Source organism: Bremia lactucae, linkage group LG1, assembly GCF_004359215.1.
Source record: "Bremia lactucae strain SF5 linkage group LG1, whole genome shotgun sequence".
NCBI lineage: Eukaryota > Oomycota > Peronosporomycetes > Peronosporales > Peronosporaceae > Bremia > Bremia lactucae.
In genome coordinates, this window is record NC_090610.1 from 2,637,366 (window position 1) to 2,664,092 (window position 26,727).

The following is a 26,727-nucleotide window of genomic DNA, read 5'->3' on the forward strand; positions in this document are numbered from 1 at the left end:
GACCGTTCATCGTATATACGGACCATGCGTCATTACGCACGGCCGTTAATAGCTCACACCTCTCGCAAAGAATGGCGAGGTGGCTATACTTCTTCGCGGAGTATAACTACTCCGTACAATATAAACCAGGACGACTTAATGTTGTCGCTGATGCGTTATCACGCCGACCCGATTTCGAACCGGCAGTGCACTCCAACAGTGAAATTAATCCCACTGTTGCAACACTCACTACGAGTGTTCCGTCATCAACCTTAGTTGATGACATAAAGAAACCCTACACAGAAGACAAAGAACTTCTATGTTTGATGGATCATTTAATGAATCCATCCGATAAATCTTATAAAGATTTACCGGGTTTATATCGATCGTCATCCGATCGATACACAACACTCAACGGCTTATTGTATTACACAGCCGTTGCCGGCGACACTCCACGTGTCGTCGTCCCAACTCACAATGATTTGCGCTTGTACTGTATGTATGAGTGTCACGATGCACCAACAAGTGGGCATCGTAGACGTGAGAAAACTTATCTTACAGTAAGTCGCGACTTTTACTGGCCCCGCCAGTATCAGTTCGTGCGCAAGTACATTCGTGCTTGCAAGGTATATCAACGGGTGAAGCCTAGCCCTTCATCCCGTGCGCCTCTCCAACCTCTACCACTTCCGGCAGAGTGTTGGATGTCCGTATCTATGGACTTCGGCTTCGGATTTCCCAAAGACGATCACAAAAACAATAGAATCCTTGTTTGTGTAGACAGATTAAGCAAGATGGTACATCTTGCTGCAGTACCAGAGTCGATCACGGCTCCGGGCTGTGTTCGTGTCTTATCGACACGGTAATTAAGCTCCACGGGTTACCTCGTAAACTGGTCTCGGACAGAGATCCACGGTTCTCTCGGACACGGCTGACTATGTCAACTTCTGATCATTCAGAGACAGGTGGTCAGACGGAACGCGTAAATCGCGTCCTCGATGAGATACTTCGAGGTTACGTCCAATCGTATCCGAATGGGAGCGAGTTTTTGCCTATGGTCGAATGCGCCATCAATAATTCGGTGCATGCGTCTACAACGCATACACCGTTCTTCGTGAATGGCTTACGCCATCCTCGCATTCCCACACAATTAGAGGGATCCTCTAGTTTAAGGGGGGGGGGTGGACTCGCATGAGCAAAACCATTTCTGGCTCATGCTCATCACGCGTCGAACTTAACAACGACGCGAATGATGTCGATGTCGAAGCAATCGACATCGAAGATGAGAATGATCTCATGGCAGTGCGCTCAAAGCGCTTTGAAAAAGACAAAACAAATGAGTCAGCAGAGGAATTTCTGCTGACTCGAGAATCGGTAATCTGTTCCGTACAGGATTCCATTGCTAACGCAGTGGACCGTCAGAAACGGAACGCAGACAAACTTGGAAGAGCAAACGTTCTTTTATTTAAAGTCAATGACCTAGTACTACTCTCTACGATAAACTTACCTAAGCGTGTAGTCACTAATGTGGGTAGCTGTACACTACTACCCAAGTTCATTGGGCCATTTCTGTACTGCATCGCAGAGGCAATGCATACACAATAGAATTGCCACGTAGAATGCGAACGCATCCTACGTTTTACGTTGGTCGGCTCCGCCCGTACCATCAGTACGCGGTTTCTTCCGAGGATGGATCTGACCACCTTTTTTAAGAATCCCTAATAGATTCTTGTGGTCACGAACCAGATTCTCATGCTGAATCTGGAGATTCTCATGTCGGGTCCGAAGATCCTCGAAACCGCGATGAGCTGACGACACCTCATCACGAAAAGCGTGATAATTCCGTTCGTGCTCCAATATGGAGTGCGCACTCTTCAAACGGTCTTCCAACCGTTCGATATGATGAGCCTTCAGCGTCTACTCTAACGAGCGACGCATACCGCGCTCGTGATCCAGCCCTTCCTCCAAATCATGGAGGAAGCGATCGAGTTTGTCGATCTTCAACTCTAGATCCGACTCATGGGTCGGATCTAAATTTTCCTTCTCCGCCACAACCATTGGTGATTTCCCACGGTGGTCACGTTTCCTTGTGGAAAGTATCCAAACCCGCCGTGATGTGAAGGGGCAGCGAACGAGTTATCTTGTTCGCTAGCGCGGTTATCCACCTTCACATGACAGCTGGGAGCCTCGTTCCCAGCTGATTGTTGACGTTGAGGCCTCGTCCGTCAGTATGACAAGACCCATCTGATGGATCATAATGTCCATCGAAAAACACGCTCCTGGCAGTTATGATTGCAAAACGTCAATCGCATCGCGCATCTCGATAGAGATGCAAAGCCTTTTCCAGGGCGAAGAAAGGGGATAGACTTCCCCATTTACTCGCTTCGTGTTGTCAACACAACACGAACAGGGATCGCCCCACGTGAGGCATGGAAGTCCTGCCTCACGTGACAACCGATGCGATTTATACCTTGCACCGGTTGGAGTTCGTTTCTCAAACTTAACGCGAATCGCGTTAAGTCTTTGAAGTCAGGCTTCGCGACCAATGTCTTTGACATTGCGAATGAACGCGCTCCAAGCTTGTATAAGCGAGGCTTTATCTCGCTTACTGTTGGCACTATACCATCGATGCTCGAAAAAAACATCGAGATAAAATTCCTCCTCAGCGCGAAAGTTCTTCGCGCTTGGATCAAGGCCATGTAGCTTTGTCGCGATAAAAAGGAATATTTATTGTGAGGAGTAGTCTCTTTAGACAAGCTATTAATTAGCTGCTCGGGCAAAAGCCACGGCTCCTCCTCAGGGGCAAGACGAAACATTTTAGTCTATAATCCCCTGAGTGGTACCCACTGAAGCCGGGGTACCACAAGAACTTTTATTACGATGGCTTACGCCATCGTCATCACCACGCACAGAAATATGTGCGGGTTACAAACACTGAGTTCCGTCAGATCCATAGCCTCACACTGGTCACTGTTTTTAAGGATACTGCTAATTGTAGCCTGTATTTTTCCATTAGGGAGGTTAAGCCAAGAAGCCGGATATGGTCTGTCTCATCTTTCGGTCTGCCGCTTTCTTTCGGCAGATTTCACGTTTCTGATTGTAGGTGGGGCGAAATTTTGATATTTTGATTATTACGAACTTGTTTAGAATTATGGTCACCAATCAGCATGCTGATCTTAAATCCCAATTGTGAACCCATGTCAAAAGACAGTTGTAGAAAAGCTAAACACAGCCATTATATTGCTTTTAAATTTATATACTCTTGTCTGCTTGACTTCCGATACCCGCAGGACCTTAAGCGGTGCCTAGAAAGGCTCCTGGCTCGAATGGAGTTATTTCAACTTCTTAATTGCAATGCGATGTGTGAGATATGGGCAAATTTTTCTTTATTCACTTCTAGTAGGTGTACTATGCCCAATCATATAATTTACACATCGTAAATTGCTTTTATGCTTCGACAACAAATACCGAAATACCGAGTTACGAGAATGCCAATAATTTATCGAACGTCCCCGGTTTGCTCAAGCGCACTAGGTAAAGAGCTCCGATACCACGTACCTCCTTTAAAAACGATGGAAAAATTGATATGCAGCCTAATTAACGAAACGCGCAGTTGAACTAAATTTCGTACCTTAGTTGACGACAGCACACATGCTGACAGTGCAATTATACCTACGAGAAAAGCTGCCACCTATCGCACTATCAGTATCTACGAGAATAGTCGCGCGAGTCTCTGCGGCTTCGGCGATCGCGGCTACGGTCATAATCGCGACCACGGTCTTGGTCCCGACTATGGTCGTGGCCACGATCGCGTCGACGGTCCCGCGATCTCGATCGCGAACGGCGTCGCTCCCGATTTTCACCAATGGCTACGCGGCCCCGGCTGCGACTCCGATCACGCGGAGGCTCACGAGCTCCTCTTGATGCTCCTTCATCACGCACTGCCCCGACCTGAAAATGACCAATTGCTTCTCGCCCTGAATACTTGACGTTCACATCTGCCCCTCCTTTACGAGTCTCACCTATGCCGCCTCCAAACTTTTTCGGGAGCCAGTCTCTCACCGTCCGTCCCCGCTCGACGTCCACGACGACGCGGCGTCCGTCAATCTTCTTACCATCGGCATACTTGTACGCAGCTTTCATATCCGCCTCCTTCTCGTATTCTACAAAACCGTACCCGCGCGACTTGCCTTCAGGATCTTCTACCAGCCGCACCCTCTTGACTGGTCCATACTGCTCCAACTCATGGCGCAATTGCTGCTCTGTGGTCTCGTAGCTAATGCGTCCCACAAAGAGTGTTTTGTACGCATCCTGCGTTTTGCGCGAGTCCTCGGCATTCGGGTCCCATTTTGCCCGGTCTTTTTCAGTCTTGGCATCGTGAGCCGCCATCTTTTCTAATCGGCGGCGCTCTCGCCGCTCCTTCGGCGTCTCCTGGACGTTACGCATTGGAGGTTTCTCTGTCTCGAAAGTGTCTGCGAAATCCGCAAGTCCCGTGTATGGCGGCATCTTGCGCTTTACTAAACGGGAAAGATGATCCAGCGGCGGATTGGGCTCAAACAAAATTTTGAGATGCGTCGGCAAGTGCATAATCGCGGGCCCCATGCCACTGGAGCTCATCTGCCCCTTGGGCGTCATCTTACGGTGCGCATTAGGATTGCTCATGACAAAACTGCAGAGCAAGAGCACGGTATAGACAGGTAGGAGCAAACACAGTAGACAGATGATTTCACGCGATCTCACCTTAGTAAACCGGCGGTGAAGGACGAGTGGGATTTTATGCAGTATCGAAGGTTTTCGACTAAATACTTCAATTAGAAGCCTTCAAATGGTCTTGTATCTAAAACAGATCCACGTGGAACACCAATCCTCTTTTCGCAAGACAATGAGACGATCAACGTGGCTTGGCACGGTGTTGGCGGCGCTGCTCGCAGCTGTGCCTCCCTTAATGGTGTATGCGCGAGGTGTGCACGTCAAACTGAAGGCAAGCTGGCCCACCTCCCCGTTTTTTCCACTTATGGAAACCAGGTACGATATAATTCACGAATTGATTTTCTCTTTAAAGTCTTAGATCTTGATTTGTTCATCACGTAGTGAGTTCTTGGCGGACGAAAATCCGCTGTACTTTTGGCAGTTTCTAGAGCAGCTAGAAGAGCGTACGTCTTATGTGGAATTAATGAGCAGTGACGTAGACGCCCTTGCGGAGCTTGCCGTAGTCGTTGCCGAATTTGTTGCGCCTGGACTGCAGAATGTGGGCACACCTCCACGGTGCTTTTATGAACTGCTTTACTTATATATGTTGTTGCTCTTATAGGTCTTGGAGCTGATGCTAGCGACACGCACGTACTCAGTAAAGGTAGAAATGTTTCGACAATTGGGATTAGACTCTGGTGTACGTCCGTGTGGCGTCTATGCCGACACTTGGGCTGTGTTCTACAGGGAGCCGCACTGCGTGGAAGCAGTTGCTTGCTCGGTGGTTGATTTGGATGATAGTTTACGTAACATGAAGCAGAAGATTAGTAAGAAGACGTGTATTGCGGCTGGTTTTAATGATATTGAGTTACGAGTTGACCACAAGTATCCATGCGTAGCATCAACAAATGAAGAAATAACGCCCATGACGGCAATTCTTTATGGTCTCGTGGGAACGACCTCGTTTCATGCCTTCCACTCGACACTTGTCAATGAAGCAAAACAGAGCAAGATTCAGTACATAGTGCGTCACTACCCGCGTGATTCACCCTTGGAAACTTTGTTGCAGGGCTATGGCGTAGCTTTGGATATTAAGAATATGGAATACAAGACAATTGATGACTCTAGAATGGCTGGTGGGGATGAAACAGCCGCTAATGGTGAAAACGAAGTTGACGAGGACGAGGACAAGGATATTGATGATGAAGAGGTAAGCGGTTTCCTCTTCAAGCCATTACTAGCGCGTCACGTCGCTATCGCTTTTAAGCTGAAGCAATTTCACGACATGTTAGTTAAGAAAAGTGAGCAAGACCAGGAGCTGAGAGCATGGCATCTGAAGGACTTGGGCGCAAGTGCCGTGCGTGCGATTGTGGACGCTAAGAATTCGCTCAAAAGACTTGAAACACTTTCACAAGACTTTCCAATCCAAGCAAAACGACTGGCCTTTTCGCAAAAGTTAATTTCGACTGAGCTTCGTGAAGAAATTGCATCAACGAGAATGCAAGCTTCAATGAGAGGACTGACAAATAAGTTTATCATGAATGGTATTGCTATTGACCCGACAGAGCGCTCGTTTAATGTATTTGACTTTATGAAGACGTTAAAAACAGAATGGTCTGTCGCGAAGCAGCTTGCCAGCTTAACTCTTAATCAGACCGAATTGGAAGATATGCTGACTCATGTGCGTGAAACGAATCAAGAGCAGCCGATTGTGCGTATCCACGTGCGCGGCTCTATGGACGGAACAACTCCTCTGTACCTAAACAATATTGAGACAGATGCCAATTCTGCTGATTGGCCGTCGGACATCAATGTTCTTAAACGCCCAGCGTGGAGCCTTATTTTTCTTCGCAAGAATATGTACGAGTGCGTGCTGGTGATGGATCCGCTGACTGGGACAGGCCGTGCGGCATTATCCCACGTTGAGTTCTTGCAGGCACGCAATGCTCCTATCCAGTGGGCTTTGCTTATTTCGTCAAAAGAATTGATTGCGAGCAATACGTTTGATGAGCGCCAAGCATTAGTGGAAAAGTACAAGACTTTGAAAGGAACAGACAAGGCAAATCCTTGGCACTTCACAAAGCTTTTGATGCTAGCACAGGCCAAGGAAAAATGCAGCAAAGTGACTATTGACGGCGAAAAAAAGCAGGCAAAAGGTGGCGATGACGATACTTCAAACGAAAAAGAGAAGGTCGACCAAGTTCGATCCATGAAAATTGTCTCTGGTTTTTTACAGCGGGTAGGTAATGATGATAGCTCCATCATCCTGATTGATCGCTTGGTAGAAGCGTATGCTGAAGCAGCTGCAGAGATTGGTTCGCCTGAAGAAAACGAAGATGAGGCGATGGCGTGCTTGTCAAGTGACCAATTTGATGAAGAAGTGCTATCCATGACTGAATTCATTATCTTAAAACATTTGCCGCTAAATTCATTTATCTTTAATGGTGTAATTCAAAAAGATTTGGACATTCAAGGGGCGATAATGGCCAATTTTGGTCGTGACCAGCCGCTGTACATTAATATGGCGTATCGGGACATGCTCAATAATGAGATGGACCTCATTGAGCAGCTCTTGATGGAGCAAAACGCGTATTTTGCGTACTTGTCGATTTTTGAGAGCTCAAGAGACAGACTGGGTGACAAGGAAGTGGACTTGCCTAATCATCTTGTTGCTGATGATGTCGATGGTCGCCTGAAAGCTGCTGCTCAACAAGCAATCTCGTATTTACATCCTCGTGGCTCTAGAAATTTGCCAAAAAAGCAGACCGTAATTTTTCCAGTTTATTTGAACGACCCACGGGATGCAGATCATGCATATCGTGTTGTCAAGGCTGTCCTTGAAGATTCAGATAAGTCGCTGCGTGTTGGAATCGTACCTCAAATTAGTAGCGATGTCAAAAGCGAAGGTGTGGGGGAGCTTCTGGCTGCCATTCTAGCCATTACAGGGGATTCAGACAACGAAGTTTACTTAAAGTTTGTATTGGAAGCATTGACTTGTATCGTTAAGAAGAAGTCGGTTGAAGCTTCGAGGGGAAAGCTTAAGGAAATTTGGAAAGGGACAGCTGATAGCAGAGATGAAAACGATTCGATTTACATAAAGGTCTTAACGCTTTTAAGCCAAAAACCAGGGAAATGGCTGTCGACGAAACAACGTGGCGTGCTCACGCGATTTAATGCGCTCCTGCGCTCGCGGTTTCCTTCGACATTTACAGACGAAAGCTTATCAAAGAGTGCATTACCGTACATTTTCGTTAATGGAAGACAAGTTGATCTTCCACGACATTCGCTCTCTGATGAAGATGTGGCAACTATTCTAAGCTTTGATTTAAAGCATCGCTCTCAGCCCGTGGCCAAGGCGCTCATCAAGCGCAGTGCCACACTCAATGCTAAAGAAGCTGACAAGTTAAGTTTTAGCATTATGAAGACCACCGGCATTGTCGACAAGTACGTCAAGATTGATCGTACATCCCGCATGGAAGTAAATGAAAATTCTCTTAACACTGTCCGCCTAGATGGCGACCCATCTCTTCAAGTTACTGCTTACGTAGATCCTTTATCGGAAGCTGCACAAGTTATGAGCTCTTTGCTATGCATGTTGCACTCACAGCTAAATGCCAGTATTGAGCTGGTACTAATTCCAGCGAATGAGTACGCAAGCTTTCCACTGCAACGATTTTATCGATACCTTTTTGACAAGAAGTTATCATTAGCCGAAACAAGCGTCGAATTTCGCAAGCTGCCTGTACAACCAATCCTGACCATGAAAATTGACACTCCTGAAGCTTGGAACGTGCAAACTTTTCTTGCGGGTGATGACTTGGACAATTTGCGAGTGGATCCTGAAAGTCTTGCAGCGGTGAGGTCGACAACGCGGGCTGTATTTCAATTGGAGAGCTTGCTCGTGTATGGACAATGTAGTGACATAACTTTTAATATGTATTCTCCTCCAAATGGTCTCCAGCTCGTTCTTGAGCGTGAGGTTGGTGCTCAGCTCTTGCACCGTGACACGCTCGTAATGCAGAATCTCGGCTACTTTCAGCTTCAAGCAACGCCTGGTGTGTGGTCTCTTCATTTGGCGGAAGGACGAGCCGCTAAGTTATTCGACATCATTAATTCAGACACGGAACTCCGACTGGAGGCTCGCCCGATAACAGTTTTCGACTTTGGCTCGCACATGCATCAATTTCTTGTTCGCAAGAAGGCTGGTATGGAACACGAAGTGTTGCTTCAGTCTATTGAGGATGCAGTTTCAGAGGATACAACAAAGACAGACTCAAATACTCTGTCGTCTAGCCACGGCGAAGGAGCTCTCCGTTCGTACTGGAACTCATTGCTAAACGTTATGGGTAAAAACGATGACAATTTGGATACAATATCACAAGCTGCAGTAAAAGAAGTTAATGAAACGAGTGCTGTGCATCAAAACAGCACTTCTTTGCCGCAAAAACGTCGTACGGGTGAGACCATTCATGTTTTTTCCGTGGCGTCTGGATACCTCTATGAGCGATTTGTCAAGATTATGATGTCGAGTGTGCTTAAACGAACTAATAACCCCGTGACGTTTTGGCTACTGGAAAATTTTCTATCGCCTGACTTTAAAAAGTCCATTCCAATTTTACGTGAACAACTTGGTATGGATATTCGTCTTGTCACGTACAAGTGGCCAAATTGGTTGCGTCAGCAGACGGAAAAACAGCGTATTATCTGGGGCTACAAGATTCTTTTCTTGGACGTTTTGTTTCCACTTGGCGTGCAAAAGATAATTTACGTGGATGCGGATCAAGTCGTGCGTGCTGACTTGAAGGAACTATGGGAACTTGACCTGGAAGGAAAACCGTATGGCTACACGCCATTCTGTAATTCTCGTAATATTGGTTTCCAGTTTTGGCGACAAGGCTTCTGGAAGGACCACTTGCGCGGAAAACCGTATCATATCAGTGCTCTGTACGTGGTTGACCTCGCGCTCTTTCGCCAAATGGCTGCCGGCGATATGCTGCGTGCAGTGTACAGCCAATTGAGCGCTGATCCTAACTCGCTTGCGAATCTGGATCAGGATCTGCCAAACTATGTGCAGAACCAAATTCCCATCTTTTCTTTGCCGCAAGAGTGGCTCTGGTGCGAGTCATGGTGTAGTGACGAAACTAAGGCGACGGCTAAGACAATTGACCTGTGCAATAACCCACAGCACAAGGAACCCAAGCTAGACATGGCCAAGCGTATCATCAATGGGGAACTCTTTGACGAGTCTTGGACGGAGCTGGACCAAGAAATAAAGGACGCTGAGGGAAAACATGCGTGATTACACTACAAATCTTAGAGCTAGAGACATTTTGTCTTCATCTTCTTGACAACTCTATATTTTGAATACCAAAAACTCTACGTTTTCGTCCTTTTGCACTTACGAATCTTGACGTGGCAGCACCTGTAGCCGCCCGTGCGGTGTGATGTAATGTGAGCACCTCACGACGCGAATGCAATCATTGTGCATCATGAATTGAATTTGCACGTTGTCAAACCGGCATTCAAACTGCTGAGTCTTTGCAGCTTTACCGCGGCCTTGATGGACGCTTCGAATGTCGAGAATTAGCATCTGTTCAATCGCTGTCCTCAATTCTGTTACAGTCTCGTAAAACAATGACAATTTTGCATTGATTAGCTCCGTCAGTGATGCCATCGCTTCCAATGTGAAATCGACGGTCCTTAGCGTGACATCAGTCTCAGCTGCTACCCAATCTGGGACAACGTACCCTGACACGTGGTCTGCTGGTACGTACGGCTTGACATCAAGGACAGGCGTACCACTCACAAGATCATGGCCACTGATTTCAATGTATCGATCTTGAATGGATTCAATCTTTACGACCGAAAGGCCAATTGAGTTAGGGCGATGGGGCGTTCGAGTCGAGAAAAGTCCAACCTTCTTCCCATTCAGCCGCGGTGGGGCGATCTTGGCGGAAAATGTAGTCTTTTGAGCCTTTGTGACCAGATTTGTATTCTCATGAAAGATAAAGAGAACCCAAAGGTGGCTAAACTGCTCGAGACTTTCAAAACTCGCGGGCGGAATGCTCCTCTTAAAGGTAATGCGCGCTCGCGAGTTTTTCACAAGGCCGCCTTGCCTTGGGGTGCCTCGGCGGTCAGAAAAACATGAATGTACATAAGCTATTGCGTCCAAGTTGTAGCCGACAGCCTCTTGCCGCCGTTGTAGTGCCTCGCGCGCATCTCGCTCAGCTTTGGTCCGTCCGGCTCGCTCTTGCGCACGAAGCTGCTTTTGTCGCTCAACTTCCTGCTCTAATCCCTTAACTATCGAATCATTATTGAAACGCCCGCCTCGTGCCAATACGTAGCAACCAAAGCATACACCTACAGCCGCGCATAGCACTCTTAACGCCACCAGTGTGGTCATTCAAGTTGCTCTTATAAGGGTTATTGCGTGTGACTACACTTAACACAAAACATTGGGGTGCAGGAATAAAATGTCCGATTTACTTGAATCCTTGTAGGGGGTACAATGATAAAGATTTGCAGATGCTGGATGGCGCTTCTTTGTAGTCACAGTGACTTATTTGTACATTTATCTTTATTAAAAAAGGTTGCCGTTTTGCTTAAGAATGACAACGGTTGATGGAAATGATATTTTGCTTGAATAGACAAGTAATAATGAGTATTTTTAAGTAATTATTACCTTCTAGGGTAATATTCGGGCGACGTTTAACATTAGATATAGAAGGTTTATGCCGTAACAGCTACTGCGTTACAATGCACTACGATGTAGTTGTCGGTACGGCTTTGGCTAGCCGAAGCGTAAGGAGCGTCAATCACTTCTGTAGTATACATTTGCATACAGGGTCCACGCGCCTTGGAGCCTCACCATCATTCGGGTCATAAGTCAGTTAAATAGATAAAATGAATACAATAATGAATGGTCTCTTATCTACTTAAAGTTTTAAGGTAAGTGGCTGCATTTTGATTGAGGTGGACGACCTTCCTTTCCGACGAATTTTTAAGCGCATGAGCTGTAGTGGGCTACCTTCCTTTCCCACGGATTTTTGAGTGTAGACGGGCACGTCTTAATGCGGCCGCGCTCTAATTAAGCACACATTTTAGCACAGTGGGCGCCTTAGTGATCTCACCCAACGCACTAATTACTCAGGTATACGTGTCGTCAAGGGAGCGGTGTCCGACTCCTCGTGCGCACTTAACAAGTAGGAAGTGGTTTTCAGACTGATTTATATTTATTCGTACTAAATATAAATACCTAAATTAACCAATTATAAAAGTCATCTCTGTAGATAACACTTATATGTATTGCGCGCGTATCTTTCTAGATACCTCGCGTAACGGATGACTCTAGGCGTCATCCCTCCTAATGTGAATGCACCTATGTGCATCACACACACAAGGGAAGGTCACAAATGTGAACAACACCCGAGTGGTGGGTCTAATTACATTATTTGACTAATTGGCCATCCCCTTTAATACACCAAGTGTGCTTAACGGGAACTGTGTAACATTAGGGCAACTTTAGCCCGTTACACCATTCCCCCTTAAAAACAAATTTACATTCTAAATTTGTCAAAGAGGAGCGAGTTACTGCGAGCATCTTTTCGCTCCACTAGTTCACTCAATCACTCTATCGACCTGTATTCATTAACACGGCGCCAAAGATGCCACCGAAAAGCGGCCAAGTTGGTGGGTCGTCCTCGAAGACGCCCAATCAACCTCGCACTAAGCGCACGCGCCGCGTTAATACGCCGGCAGCGTCTAATGTTAGTCGAAACGCCGACAGCTACTGCTGCTGTCGCGTTAACAGGGCTTAAGGTCCATCCCACTTTATCAGTAATAATGTTGATCCGTCGCTCATTGTCGACTACAATGAGTCGACACCGTTGCCGTCACCTCATAGTAACGATGCGGACAATGAGCTCATGAGAAAGGATGATGGCGCATTGTTGCTCATCCAAACTTTTCTCATGGCTTACAACATGGAGTCAGCAACATTTACGAATGCTGTCTCGTCGTCAGCGCTGGATAGCGCAGCGACGGTTAATGAGAGCGCTGCCCATAAAAGAGCAGCCACTTCTTCGTTGGGTAAAACCACAACGCCTTATGCTCGGAAAATTATTCAGAATGGTTCTGACATAGAGGATTCTGAGCCTAAAGCTCCGCCAACGACACGTTAACGGGCTCCGTCGGTGTCACAAGCCAGTCATATCGAACGTGGCTATGTGACGGGTGGCATATCACTCATACCCCCACCATCTAAATAGTCTCGTGTAAACGGGCCAATAGCGTGGCTCCTAGAGCGCGCTATTTCTAGATGCTCATAATTATTATGGCGTCTTTAAATCATGGAAGGCTCAGATAAATCGCTTGGGCGTATTTTCCCGATCCCGGTCGTGTTGCATTCAATGAAACGCACGACCAATACGAAGCGGAATTCACGCGCCGCGTTCATCCGCATTTCGAAGCGATGAAATAGCGGTCGCAGCGAAAAAATTTCGCCCGCTTACGTGTGAAAGAAATCATGGGCGGTACTGTACCCCCTGTTCTTTTCTCACTACGCTACTTCTGCTTGTCCATTTGAGACTAGCGAAGAGGCCTCAGTTAGTGCTTCTTTTTATAGGAGTCGCCAAGTCGGGCACGTCAATACGTAGGGTATCGATCGGTTCCCAAGAGATGAAATTCTTCAAGAAACCTCTCCATTAGGAGTTTCCGAGCCGGGCACGTCAATACGTAGAGTATCGATCGGTTCTCAAGAGTCGAAATTCTTTATGAAACCTCTCCATCGGACGATGATCTGATACCTTTGCCTTATTGAGCGGTGGGCAAGCAACTTTCCAACAAGGAAGCGCTAATTCCCACCCGCAACCATCAGTGCAGGTGGCGCCCGATAGGAGTGGCGATCTCGCCAACCTAATTGCGGCTGCCTTACCTTCGTCCGTTCAGTCGTATGCGTTTAGCGCTGCTGAACGACGTATTGTGGATCTCGAGGGTCAAGTCTTACGACTGTTCTCGGATCTGCAGGATGTCCGCGCGAAGGATCGTGAGGGGTATGAACGCCTGAAACTTCGGCTTGACATCCTGGAGAAATTAATGCTGAGTGACCCGCATTATGCGCGTGATATCCCTCGCTCTCCGAGTCCTTTTCGTGGCGGGAGGAGTCATTCGGCTGAAAGTTTTTCACCTTCACCGCCCCCCTCACCCGGTCGACGCTCGACTCACAGTCGGCGTCACCATCGGTCTCCTTAGACGGATGGGGTATGCGACTTCATTTGGGTCTACATACTGTTTTAGACAACCCACGTAAAATACGGGGTGCGTCTTCATATACGGGGGAAGGGTGAGTCGATAATTTAGTTCTCTAACCTCTTCTACCACCGTGAAGGGTCCAATGAAGCGCGGCAACATCTTCGTAGTACCTCCAGGAAGTACAGAAATTGCATGTTTAGGCAGGTTACAGTGCTAACTAGTACCCCCCCACTCTAAAACGTTCATTTTGCGACCATATCGGTCCGCATATTCTTTTTGCTTGTCCTGTGCGCTTGCCATCGCGTCACGGACTTTTCGTGTGATGGCTAATCGCTCATCCACAAAGCGTTGAGCCTTGCTCACGCTTTTAGCATCAAACTCGCCTACGACACCGCTGAGAGGTCGGTCATAAAACGTAGTTTTATTGACCACTGCTAAATTGGCAGGGTCACTACGGCAAGTTTCTGTCGTTGAGATGATATCCTCGCGGGTCATCGTCATATTGACGAAAACTATGTCCCTCTTTCGTACCGAGCATAGTGAGGGGTGCTTTCACACTAAGACTCGGATTGCGCACAAACGAGACTGGCGTCCAAGGACAGCGCAGTCCGTTAATACAAAACAGTGTCTCCTGAAGACATTTTTTTGATAGCGAACTAAACGAAGGGCAACTGTCTGCTCCATTCTATAAGAGTTACTATCGTGCGCAATACATCGGACACGACCCGATTAGCACGTTCTGTTTGGCCATCGGTCTGGGGATGATCTGTGGTCGACATGTGGAGCTTGCTACCTAGCAGCTCGAACACATGTCGCCAAAACACAGACGCAAAACGTGGATCCCGGTCCAATACTATTGGCTCGGACCATCCGTGTAGTCGGTATACATGATCCAGGAACAAGCTGCCTCTTTGCCCGTGACCGATGATTTTCAGTGTGCTAAATGCACTATTTTGCTCAGTCTATCTACAAAGACGACGAGCCCTGTCCGACCCTTATGATCGGGCGGCATGCCAAACATGAAGTCCAGACTTACTGACTTCCAACAGTCAAATGGAATCGGTAGCGGCTTCAGTGGCGCACTGCTGGACGGTGCAGGCTTAATGCGCTGACACTTTTCGCCAAGAGCGAATATAGTAGGTGTAACAGGGGTATCGTTATGTGAAATTAACACTTAAAGGTTGTTAATTAATATATTATCTAAAAGGTAGATAATACTTGGAGAACATTACTTTACGTAATAATATTCGGAAAGCTTATTCATTGGTAGATAGATATAGGTCATTATATCTACTTTCTCCGCGGTCCAGTCAGCGCTAGACGCGGGCAAAGAAAGAGACAGATAAGACTTTATTACATGTTTGCACTATGCAATAAATGTAGAGATCTTTGTTTGGCAGTTAATTCTATTGCTTTTTCTGACGCGCTTATTACATATATAAACACGGTTTTATTCTGAAACGCCCACTTACCACTCAGAAATCGCATAGTCTTTCAAAAATTGACCATAAAGTGGCTTCTCCACATTGCCCTCTTGGTACAAAGAGAAAATTGGGTCAAGGACACGAGCAGCAGCGTCAATTTCGTCCAAGGGGGTCTGAAAATTATGGGTCTCAGCAATACGGACAGCAATGTCGCGCGGGTTCTCGTCATTTATCCAGCCCTACCGAATGCCAATTATGTAGTTTTTGAGATTACAATCGTATCAGAACGATAGCTGCAAATATCTTACAGTGTCAACGCTCGTCATAAAAATGTTTCTTTCAGCAAGATCGGCAGCACACGTCCTAGTCATCATATTTACTGCTGCCTTTGCCATATTTGTGTGAGGATGATTTGGCGTCTTGCTACGGTAAAACTTGCCTTCCATCGCACTGACATTGATGATATAGCGGCGTTTATTTAAACTCTGAGCGAAAAAATAATTTCATGAGATCTTGATAAGTAGCGGAGACTTTCAAGCTTATACTTACATTTTCCAGAAGGGGAATAGCACGCTTGTTTAAAAGAAACGGCGCGATCGTATTAATTGCGAAAACTTCAACAAGCTCTAAGCGCACATCAAACATACAGTTATCATTACCATCTTGACGACTTATTACATTCATCAGTTACCCATAGTGTCGATTTCATGGATTTTTTGGACCCACGAATTCGAAGTTCGCAAGTCGATTTGTTGTTGATTATTATCAAACTGCCCATTTGGAAACAAGCTCTCTGTCTCTGCCGAAAGCTGGTCCTCAGCAACGATGAGAATCTGAGAATTGTGCACGGATAGAAAATTCGTCTTAATTAGCGTCGAACCGTCTTCACTGGGGCTAATGATAGCAGCGCCGTTTGTAGCAAGGTCATCATCTGCGAGATTTGTTCTAGCACAATCTATAAGGCTTGCATGACCGCGCGGAAGTCGATTAATTTGCTTCATACTTTCTAGAACTGGAGCTACTTCAGGGTCAATAAGGTGTTTGTAATAGTGCACGGGACGTCGAATCGTCTGAGCGGCATTATTTACTAGTATGTCAAGTCTCCCAAACGTCTCTTTGATGTGATCCATGAACTTGTCAATCACTCCTAAATCACGAAAATCCATGCCATAAATCGAAAGCCGTTCTTTCCACGCTTTGAAGTCCTTTTCTTTTGCATATCGAAAAGCGGCATCATTAGGGAACCGCGTCGTAGCTACCACGGTTGCACCACTCCGCAATAACTTTAAAGCAATCTCGTAGCCAATTTTTACTCTTGCACCGGAAACGATTGCAATGTGCCCTTGTAAATTGGCCCCTTGAAGACGCTTTATGTAGTTGAGCTCAGCACAAGACGGACAGAGTCGGTCGTAAAAATGATGCAGCGTGCGGAACTTTTTCTTGCATATGTAGCACGCACGAGGGTAATGCAACTTCTGATTTCCTTCTTCTTTTTTCTTTAAATCGTCATCTGTTTCTATGATTTCTATAGGCTCGTCTGCCGCCGCAACTCCATCCGGAACATTGGCAAGCTGCGGGTTTTGCGTCTGAAGCGCCGCTAATCGGGCCAACCGGTCGGCCCGTAGCTTTGTATTATTAACATATTGCTGATCAAGGGCCATCCGCCTTGCTCGCTCTACTTTTTTCATTCGCTTACGCTCCTGACGACAATTATTGGTGAACACTGTGTTCCCATGGAAAAACTTAGCGCGCAGGTCCACAATGAGCGGAACTAACGCCGTCCGCAGCGGCTTGTAGCGTGGCAATTGTCGAAATTGCTGATTTGCTTCCTCTTTGTGTAGCTTTTGCAGCGTCGCAACGCACGCAGCAAGCTCTGCATCGCTAACTAGTGCGTCGCCCATCGCCAGCAGTTATGGTGATAGACAAATAATTTGCAAAAAGGCGAATTATAAGACGAGTCTTTATAAACAGTGCTGTAAATAAATTGATGCGAAAGTAAGACTAAGACAGCAATCAGAATTTGAGGAAAGGTTTATTCCATGGGTACATCATCGGTAGCTACCACCTGGACGCCCCCTTTAATTCCTCGGCGCTTGTCAGCGTGCTCCAACACAGCGAGGCATGATGTCGAGATCGAATCAAGAGCTTGACCGTACTTGAGTCCGGATAAGATTCCGAGATTAAGAACATCGTACGGTGAACGTAGTAGAATGTCGCGAGTAGCACCACTAGACAGCACCAAATTTTTTCCGCCCGTAAGGCGAACTAAATTGCTAGCATTGGAAAAAAAGTATCTTCGTCCTGCGCTATCACTAAGGCATGGCGTGTATTTGATTTCAAAGTAAAGATTACGCTTAATGGCAGCAAGAATCTTCAGACCACCACCATCACATTGTTAAGAAAGTTTTTTTTAGAATATTGCGGGGCAAATTTAAATATAACGCGACTCGTAGCACGCACCCATGGACGCTTTAATTGAAACGGAATTCGATTCGTAATGTCAAATGTGATCAAATCGATGTCGGCTTGTTCACACAAAAATTGAAACACCTTCGGCGTTGCTGCTTCGGCGGCCACGACGTCGTATCCCTTCACTACATCCGATGCCGTCTGCGGTGACCATGACTTGTAGTTAATAGTCGCAATGACTACATACATACATAAAAGTCGTACTGCCATTGCTTACTAATTTCTTTACATCTGCGACCTCCTCCAGCCTAAGTGTGATGCGTTTGCGCTGCCTCGGTACTCTCTTGTCTTGGGTCGAGTTTGGACCCTTCAGGTGCAGCCCACTGTACGGATCTAATGTGTATAGTTTAGCCCTTTTCAAAGATTGATTGCTTCTGTCCGTTTGTGCTTTTCGCGGTAGATCCGGCACTGTCGTCACGGTTTTTGGCTTCTCGTTGCCTTCGCAGTCCACGTTGACGCAAACGATGGCATAGCCCACTGTGACAAAGGCAACAAGGCACTTTATCGTAAAAAAAACAGCGAGTATGTATTAGAAGTGTGCAACGTGCGCCACATACATCGGATAAGCTCTTCGGATGACACGCGCGTTGTCGCGCGCACATTCATGTCCACATATACCATCACCAGAAGTATTGATCTAAGCGCAATTATTATTGGGTATGCTAAGCGTTAAAAAAAGGGCCAGAATCTACCCTTTTCAGCCAATGGTAAGATGAACATTGTGCTCCAGTCGATAGCTCTTGATAGAGAAGCTTACACAAAGCTATAACTGGAATCAATGGCTACTGAGGAAGAAAAAAACCTCGAGCTTGCTGCTTTGCGCAAGAAGCGCACGTTTCGCAAATTCAGCTACCGTGGTGTTGACCTGGACAAGCTTTTGGACTTGAACCATGAAGAGCTTATGGAGCTGGTGAACGCCCGTGCCCGTCGTCGCTTCTCGCGCGGCCTCAAGCGCAAACCTATGGCTTTGATCAAACGTTTGCGCAAAGCAAAGGCTGCTGCTAAGCCCATGGAGCGTCCCGAGGGCATCAAAACCCACTTGCGAAACATGATTATCGTACCTGAGATGATCGGTTCGGTTGTCGGCGTATATAACGGCAAGGAATTCAACGGCATTGAAATTAAGGTATGTGTCCAGAACTGCTCGCAGCTCTCGGGGGATGTGCGGCTTACAACCCAAAGAGTGGTATTAATTGGTGCTCTCAATGATGAGTCACCTGATTATATACCCGGCTGCCATCCCCTTGTACGACTTTCTGTGTATGGGGTGACCCAGAGAGCTTTTCTTTCTACTCTGCTACATCTATTCCAACCTTAGTTTAGAATTAAAGCTATCACGGTCTAACGGATTTTCTTGTTATGGCAGCCCGAAATGATTGGCCATTACTTAGGCGAATTTGCCATCTCTTACAAACCAGTTACTCACGGCCGCCCTGGTATCGGTGCCACGAACTCGTCGCGCTTTATTCCACTTAAGTAACCCAATTTAAGGTGCATTGCAAGCATTTGGACATCATACGTTCAATATGAATATCTTAGTTTTGCTCTCTTTTTGGCAAGCCAACGTAATACATTCCAGAATGTAAAACGTTTCCCGAAAATTTTATCGTGTGAGTATCAGTCTATCTACGTCCGACATAATTATTTTTTGTTTTTCGGTCTTCGGTGTGAATCGGTGCCAATGAAGACAATACGCATTTACCAGCGATATTATGATGGACATTAATCTTTATGACATTTGCACGTCAGTCTGAGGCAACCGATTTCCTATCTTCTAAGCTACAAGTATACAGCTTGATGGTGCTACGTATATTTTGCAGTAGTATTTTATTGATAGTTTGTTTCCTTGCCGATGATGATTTCTTTTCTCTGATCAAGATTGATGATATCATTATATTCCAATTGATCCTACTGAAGGCATGATACTACATAATTAGTTGCATTGCATATCATTAACGCACAAGGTCGGTAAATTGATTATTTCCTGATATATGGATGTTTTTAATTCCAGCAATTTCCTTATGCTCTAATCGATGAATAAGAAAATAACCATGTCGCCATTGCTTTTGAATTGCAAAATATCTGAGCATTTTACAACGTTAACGGTTGAGCACAACGTGCTCTGACAGTGCAATTCCCCACACTGTGTGGTACGAGACACTTATTAAACAGCTGCTCATAAGATCAAAGCTTATTTTTTTTCTAGAAATGTGTAGTTTGGGACTGTTTACTTAATTGCAAGCTCAGATATGCTATCCGTAAAAAGTTAGCTTCGTGCTGAGATTTTTATCGATACGATTACATTGCATAAAGTCCGCGAATTTCAGCTGCATCAATTAGCATAGATTTATTTGGCCTTTGTGGACTTTATGCACGACGAACTCGATGACTTCTATAAGCTTTATCCGAAAAAATCGCCTGGTGATCGTAAAAGTTCTGACAATGCAAAATTAATTTTTCAAGACTTCTGAGAAAATTTGACGAGCTGCCGGCGTGTAAACCTCGAAATTTTCCAGCTCAGTTTCAGTGACGACTCAGGACAAAATTTTTTGAGACGAAAAACTCTGCTTTTGCAGTGCTCTGTAATGGGTCCTTTCGCTTTGCGCTCTAGGAAACACGGATACGCCGAATTATGTCTGTCGCTAGGTATAGCACATCCAACTCAAACTTGAAGTTGGATTTATAAAATTCATAGGTAACGACGGTCCGATGCTTTGTGACGGGAATAGTGCGTTGGAGTAATTTACAATTTCCGAGATTATTTTTCTCACATTACTTATATGTCAATGACTATGGTGACTAATGGAGTGCTGAAGCGCATTCCGCACGATGCATCACCTGAGCAGATTGCGGCTATGGTATCCGCCTCCCTCGCTTTGTTGATGCTAGCGTGTGTATCATTCATCAAGTATTTATACGGCTTTATTGTATCCTTTATTGTGACTCTAATGCTCGCAATTTGGAGTCTTCGCTGGGTATACCAGTACGGTGCGGGGGCGTTCGGCTGGAATTACAGTTGGCTTCGCAGCTCGAACCGTATATTAAATTCACTGTATAGTAATCCAAAAGATAAGGAAACGCTGCGTGTTGTTTGCATCTCCGACACGCACGCCAAACATCGCCATCTCCGGAACCTGCCAGACGGGGACTTACTGCTGCACTGCGGAGACTTTACGAACCGCGGTACCCACGATGAGATTAGCGACTTTAATGAATGGTTGGGTACGTTACCATATCGTTACAAGGTGGTGATTGCAGGCAATCACGACGTTTGCATGGATGCGGTCGAGTACGACCAGCACTGGGACAAGGCATTCCGCCACACCAAGTACAATGACCCCAGCTTATCGAAAGCATTGCTGACTAACTGCACATACTTGGAGAACCGCTCCATTATAATTGAAAAGGTGAAAATTTATGGATCCCCAATGACTCCGCCGATTTCTGGACGTGCCGGGGCATTTAACGTGGCGCGAGGCTTTGGAGGCCAGCAGCATTGGGCCAAAGTCCCCGCAGATGTGGATGTATTGATAACACATGGACCCCCGCATGGAATTCTAGATTTGACGTTCACGGGACTTCATGTCGGCAGCGAGACATTGCTTAAGGAAACCATGTCGAGGATTCGACCTCGTTTTCACGTCTTTGGGCATATTCATGAATCCTATGGAGCTACACGTGTGGGAAAGACCGTGTTTATAAATGCGGCGAGTAGTACGCTATTAGCCAAGCCAGTGCATGCACCTATAGTTGTAGATATCCCAATTGCAAGTTAACGTTTTCAGAATGTAAGGATTATAGTGTATTTGATGGCCTTCAATACACAAGGACAATTTCAAAGCAAGCCATGACTACTTGCGACGTATGAAAGTAGTATAGTGTCGCTCGGTCACCGATTCATACATCGTGCCAGCTAGCTTCGCGTAAAGAAATTAGAAAAAATTTTGTAGTCTGGTTAGACAGGGCGCATAGTTGGCACATATTTCGGCGCCATATATCAGGTTCCAACATTTATCATTTACATTACGAATTAACTAAGCAACACATGTCATTTTGCTGCAATCTGATAGTAATTACCGTATTACTAAAGGCTACATTTCAATGTTGTAGTAGACTAGTAATTAATTTACCTACCATTGTATTTGAATGAATAGGCAAACTGATTTTGACAATATGATAAAGTACATGATAGCTCATCGAGTGCCGAGCAGAGGCTTGACAAGTGATTCGTTAACGTCCTCGTCCAAGCTTGCACAAAGCACGTTATCAAATGTGTCTTCCTTCTCAATTTTGTCGTCGTGGTTGATTTCGAAATACGTGGATGGAAGAAATTTCTCATTTGTTGGCGACATCAGAGGAGCCGAAGCAGCGACAAAATCTCGAGAAGAAACGCCTTTTCCAGCGGGCAACCAAAGAGCCATACCAATTCCTAACAGGTAAAGGAGAGATGCCAGCATGTATGGAAATGCCTGAGACCAGATCGATTGAGTCGTCATAGCTCCGTACAATGAAGCAAAAATCACGGGCCCAAGCGCCTCAAAAATTGATCGAGCACCGTAAATAGATCCTTGCAAGCGCCCTTGTTCCTTCCCCATAAGCAAAAAGCTCGTAAATGTGTACCGTCGCATTAATGACAACAAATTCCTTACCTTTTCTGAGACATTCATTGATTTAAGCGCTGAAATAGCTGGTAGTGAAAGATCGCTGATGCATCCAGGTATACACAACGCGTAAATAAGCCACTTGTGAGGATAGTAGGCTGTGAGAGCGAAGCCACTTGCGCCAATGGTATTGGCTACCAAAGCAATTACTATTACACCTTTCTCTCTCACACAATTTACAAGAGGCTTGAGTATCAGAATTTGGCCAACTAATGCCAAGATCCCGCCAAGAAGCGTAAGTTTACTAAAGTCTTGAATATCAAATTCCACGATTGTCTACAAAGCCATTTATCTCGATCAATGAGAATTTATCAGGACTACAGAATGCACTTACATTTAAAAAGAAGGGTTGGATTTGAAAAACTCCATTCACGACGAAACTTGTCAGCGCAATCAAGCCGGTTAATCGCATAAACAATTTATCTCGAATAAGAATTGCCATTGAGCTGATTGGGTTCTCTACTACCCTTGAGGTATTCTTCATTCGTGTATGAGCCGATAGAGTCTCGGGCAATAGAAAAACTGCCCATACAATTCGTAATGCAAAGAGAACAGCCGCGATTTTTAGTATAAAATCCTACAATACGACAGCGAGCATTCAAAAGACGCAATTTATAACTAGGCACTAATGTAGCCATACTCTTGAAAAGAAAGGTGCCGCAAAAGCACTTAAGCAATAGCCTACGGAAAGGCTTGCAAAAAGAATTCCGAACGCAGTAGCTCGGTCTTCAGGAGCGACAACATCGGCAACAGCAGCACTCATGACACCTGCCGAGCTACCTCATTATAAGCATGTCATTAGTACTTCTCCATAGCACAATTGAAAACATCACAACCCAAAGCTTGAGTCAAGTAGCCTTAGCACAAAGTATGGCGTGATAGAGCCTTCTAGTTGCACAAATAAAATTATTGCAAATGGAATGCCCAATCTTAAAACCTGATGAAATACTAGAAACGGCTTGCAAAGCGTATCAAAAAGGTATCAGTGGTTAAACTTGATGGTACACTCTCCAATAATTTCAATAGAGGTAACCTTCCGTCCACAAACATCCGAAGCTTGACCTAACATTGGTGACAATATGAAATTTCCCATGCACCCGGCAGCGGAAAAAATACTACAAGTACCATATTAGTAGCATCATTACATGTATCTTTAAGTAGGGTTGTACCTCGAAAGCCAAGCAGCTTGTTGTGACCCAGCAATGCACGCCTGAAACAATGCGTCAATTCAAATTGAGCCACTAATGGCTGAAAGCGATCTGTAGCAGACGTATAATTTGAATACCTCATCATGTGGATTGACTTCGCAGTCAATTTGCGAGCCATTTCGATGCAATTTGGCAAAATACTACACCAGTCGATGCAGTTAATAAAAATGAATGGTCACATGCTGAAAAGTTTCAACCTCTGTCATGATAATAGACAAGATGGGGCTTAAGATACCAAATGCCCCAGCAATTAGCACTTGTAGCCCTAAAATGGCGCTCAACGATCGAGCGATGCTCTGTTTGCGCTGCGACTGCATTGGTGCATCGGTAGTACTGCTCTTCATCGCGCCGGATACACGTAATTAGAAATGAGTTCAAGCGAAAGCCTGTCAAACTGATTACGGTGATTGAATCTTGAGTTGGGTTTCACACAAACGTACTTCAATTTGGCCAGAATTCCGACAAAAATTTAGAAAATCGACGAGATCGTCATTTATAATTCGCAGAATGATGGCGCATATTTCCAGCTGAGTAAAAATATATGATTTTGATCAAGTGTTCCGACAACTAATGATGCGCGCCAATAACTTTTAAATCGGAAAGCGACCAAAATGGAACAAGGCACTTAATTTAATATAAGCATCCAGCAAAACCATCACTTATTGAAAGAACAATACCCGGAAAAAAAATTCAAAAAAGGTTATTTGAAAACAGCAATTTAAACGATTCTGGGAAGAGGTTGATGATTCTTCCTCAACAAGCGATTATGAGAGGTTTCCATTATTGCAGTTTAAAAGTCTTCATCTCTAAGGAATCTGTTAAGTATGTCGAGCGCCACTGCAGGCTGATCCTTGACTACAAAATGACCAGAACTATAAACACGCAAAAAGGTAAATAGTTTTTTTAAGGATCGCACGGCGCCTGCATTGACTCCATTCTTAGTGATAAAAGAAGTCACGTTTGCAGCATTAAAGCCATCTCTGTCTTTCCATTTGAGAGCAAGGGTCCAGACTTCACTTCCAAACCAATTAGACACGAGATCGGCATCACCTGCATAAACGAGAACGCGTACATCATCATTCAATAAATCTGCCACGTATGAGTCGATTGGCTCGGCGGGGTTAGCAGACTTGATAGATGCATTGTATCTGTTTAAATTGCACTCTTGCAATGCGTCCGAGTGCTTCAAGTCCAAATTAAGAGCTGTTTGAATTTTTAGAGAATTTAAATATCTCGAAACGTATGACATGTTGTCGCCCTTAATGTCGATGTCGTCATTCTGGTATGGCAACCGAATGTCGAACGGGTTCCTATCCGCCATGAGCATTGGATTCAATAGCTCCTTCATGCAAAAGTCCTCACCGGCACGGCACGCCGTCAAGTTTTGTGGACATTGTTTTAAGCGTGAAACACATTCAGGCAATGCTTCCTTCATCGTATTCAACTCGGCCGCATCCACCAGCGCAATATTATATGAATTATTAATAGCCATGTTGAGGTAGTGCGGCATCTGAATCGCAGCTTGAAATAGACTATTGCCGATCGAAATGCCTTTCAAATTTATCACTTTGGGTATGTCAGTGATCTCTTTACTTCTTTTCCACACATAGTGCGATACCACTGGAACATAATGCCCACCGTAGCTCTCGCCTGTAATGAACAAGTCGCGCATAGCCAACTCTGGATGCTTTGCGAAAAATCTTTGCAAAAAGCAGTACACATTTTCACCAACTTTCATTTCGCTAATTTCAGCAGTATCTTCGTCGGCATACGTGGAACCTGATGTCGGCAGGTCTAACCATAGGACATTGCTCTCGTTCGTCCACGAGTATGGATTAATTCTTGTAGAAAGGTCAGGTAGTACTTGACATGGTCCATTTTCTGTTAGCAGTGCCTGCAGACTGGAGCTTACAGGTCGTCTTGTGAGCCAAAGAACAAGCGGATCGGTATCAGGCTGGCGACGCGATTTAAAGAACCAGTAAAAGAAGCGTTCATCAATATTGGGTAGCTCGATGTACCCTGAGTCATCAGGTATTAGTCCACAAAAAACTTCTGATGTTATATTCACTAGCTTATCTTGCGCCATATTGCGAGTCTGAACGTGTCGTCCAGCACTGTCACTCTCCTCATCGTCGACAAGAAATTCTGTGACGTGCATTATAAAGACACTGAGCGCACACAATAGGAGAAGGAAGATGCCGCCGCGTGTAAGGTCTCGCTTGCGGGCTTCTTCGCGTCTCCAAACGTCGACTTTGTACTGGAGTGAAGTCGAACGCAATTGGAGCGGAGTCGCCTCAGAAGTCATGACAGTGTCTCGTTGTTGTATTACGATGCGTAAAATCGAATTAATCGAGTGATCAGTTTTAAGTTGTCGATCGTTAGAAAGGCGAGCTGCGCATCTCGTTGTATTTTAAGTGTCAAGATTATATTACATGTTCGTTGCCTTGTTAGTATAGACACATGCATAAATGTATACGACACGGCTTGCTAGTATAAATAGAATAGTGATCTCAACTGTGGCAACGGCTGCATGAAGTGCATCAGGCAGCATCTCTATCGTCAATCTGACGGCAAGAAACCACCGTTAGGCCTATTTAAGTGAGTTAATTTTACACGACCGTCGAAGGCGTGGCGCTTAACTTCGAACCATTTTCTCGAAAATGATTTTTTGACCAGACAGTTTTATTGCGGCGTGGAGAAGCTCCATATTTTATAGTAATCGTTGCAAGAAGTGGCATGGACTTTCTGCGTTGCAAGTATAACCCCAGCCGTTACATATTTTCGACGGTATTTGCCAACGACACGACTTGTAGGCGGGCACGTCGAAATGCGGCTACGCTCTACTTAGACACACACCCTAGCACAGCGAGGAAGCGGTTTAACCTGCTTCTCTTGCGTGCAGTGAGGTAGTTGTGGTGGGCGCGCAAGCGACCTCACCCAACACACTAAGTACTCTGGTTAAGTGTCGTCTCGGGAGCGGTGATCCGTCTCCTCGTGCGCACTTACCAAGTAGGAAGTAGTTTTCAGACTGATTTATATTTAATAGAATTA

General features: G+C 45.4%; 10 protein-coding genes across 10 annotated transcripts; 5 read left to right on the plus strand and 5 right to left on the minus strand.

Moving 5' to 3' along the window:
• Positions 1–3,330: 3,330 nt before the first annotated feature.
• CCR75_003776 (uncharacterized protein) lies at positions 3,331–3,965 on the plus strand (the record flags this gene model as incomplete). The annotated part of the gene is made up of 3 exons (XM_067961869.1): positions 3,331–3,339; positions 3,380–3,510; positions 3,623–3,965. The coding sequence occupies 3 exons, from the start codon at positions 3,331–3,333 to the stop codon at positions 3,963–3,965; spliced, it is 483 nt and encodes a 160-aa protein (XP_067823083.1).
• A 256-nt stretch (positions 3,966–4,221) lies between these two features.
• Positions 4,222–4,544, plus strand: CCR75_003777 (uncharacterized protein; the record flags this gene model as incomplete). Its single annotated transcript, XM_067961870.1, is given in 2 exon segments — positions 4,222–4,332; positions 4,344–4,544. 2 exon segments carry the CDS (start codon positions 4,222–4,224, stop codon positions 4,542–4,544), a joined length of 312 nt encoding a protein of 103 aa, XP_067823084.1.
• A 1-nt stretch (position 4,545) lies between these two features.
• On the plus strand, positions 4,546–11,041 carry CCR75_003778 (uncharacterized protein; the record flags this gene model as incomplete). Its single annotated transcript, XM_067961871.1, has 4 exons — positions 4,546–4,673; positions 4,795–5,001; positions 5,068–5,224; positions 5,288–11,041. The coding sequence occupies 4 exons, from the start codon at positions 4,546–4,548 to the stop codon at positions 9,962–9,964; spliced, it is 5,169 nt and encodes a 1,722-aa protein (XP_067823075.1). The 3' UTR covers positions 9,965–11,041.
• CCR75_003779 (uncharacterized protein) lies at positions 10,064–11,068 on the minus strand (the record flags this gene model as incomplete). The annotated part of the gene is made up of 1 exon (XM_067961872.1): positions 10,064–11,068. The coding sequence occupies one exon, from the start codon at positions 11,066–11,068 to the stop codon at positions 10,064–10,066; it is 1,005 nt and encodes a 334-aa protein (XP_067823076.1).
• A 4,206-nt stretch (positions 11,069–15,274) lies between these two features.
• On the minus strand, positions 15,275–17,245 carry CCR75_003780 (uncharacterized protein). The gene is made up of 4 exons (XM_067961873.1): positions 16,030–17,245; positions 15,888–15,964; positions 15,647–15,823; positions 15,275–15,577 (listed from the first exon to the last, which is right to left on the minus strand). Exons 1-4 carry the CDS (start codon positions 17,237–17,239, stop codon positions 15,383–15,385), a joined length of 1,659 nt encoding a protein of 552 aa, XP_067822444.1. The 5' UTR covers positions 17,240–17,245; the 3' UTR covers positions 15,275–15,382.
• A 39-nt stretch (positions 17,246–17,284) lies between these two features.
• On the plus strand, positions 17,285–19,918 carry CCR75_003781 (uncharacterized protein). Its single transcript, XM_067961874.1, has 2 exons — positions 17,285–18,933; positions 19,174–19,918. Exons 1-2 carry the CDS (start codon positions 18,586–18,588, stop codon positions 19,285–19,287), a joined length of 462 nt encoding a protein of 153 aa, XP_067822443.1. The 5' UTR covers positions 17,285–18,585; the 3' UTR covers positions 19,288–19,918.
• Positions 17,371–18,923, minus strand: CCR75_003782 (uncharacterized protein; the record flags this gene model as incomplete). Its single annotated transcript, XM_067961875.1, has 5 exons — positions 17,371–17,709; positions 17,799–17,986; positions 18,012–18,306; positions 18,610–18,845; positions 18,869–18,923. 5 exons carry the CDS (start codon positions 18,921–18,923, stop codon positions 17,371–17,373), a joined length of 1,113 nt encoding a protein of 370 aa, XP_067822446.1.
• A 635-nt stretch (positions 19,919–20,553) lies between the features above and the next one.
• Positions 20,554–24,020, minus strand: CCR75_003783 (uncharacterized protein; the record flags this gene model as incomplete). Its single annotated transcript, XM_067961876.1, has 9 exons — positions 20,554–22,393; positions 22,457–22,744; positions 22,803–23,045; positions 23,109–23,244; positions 23,302–23,397; positions 23,464–23,583; positions 23,638–23,678; positions 23,754–23,816; positions 23,874–24,020. 9 exons carry the CDS (start codon positions 24,018–24,020, stop codon positions 22,001–22,003), a joined length of 1,527 nt encoding a protein of 508 aa, XP_067822445.1. The 3' UTR covers positions 20,554–22,000.
• On the plus strand, positions 20,600–21,583 carry CCR75_003784 (uncharacterized protein; the record flags this gene model as incomplete). Its single annotated transcript, XM_067961877.1, has 1 exon — positions 20,600–21,583. One exon carries the CDS (start codon positions 20,600–20,602, stop codon positions 21,581–21,583), a length of 984 nt encoding a protein of 327 aa, XP_067822440.1.
• A 446-nt stretch (positions 24,021–24,466) lies between the features above and the next one.
• On the minus strand, positions 24,467–25,981 carry CCR75_003785 (uncharacterized protein; the record flags this gene model as incomplete). Its single annotated transcript, XM_067961878.1, has 1 exon — positions 24,467–25,981. One exon carries the CDS (start codon positions 25,979–25,981, stop codon positions 24,467–24,469), a length of 1,515 nt encoding a protein of 504 aa, XP_067822439.1.
• Positions 25,982–26,727: the final 746 nt, after the last annotated feature.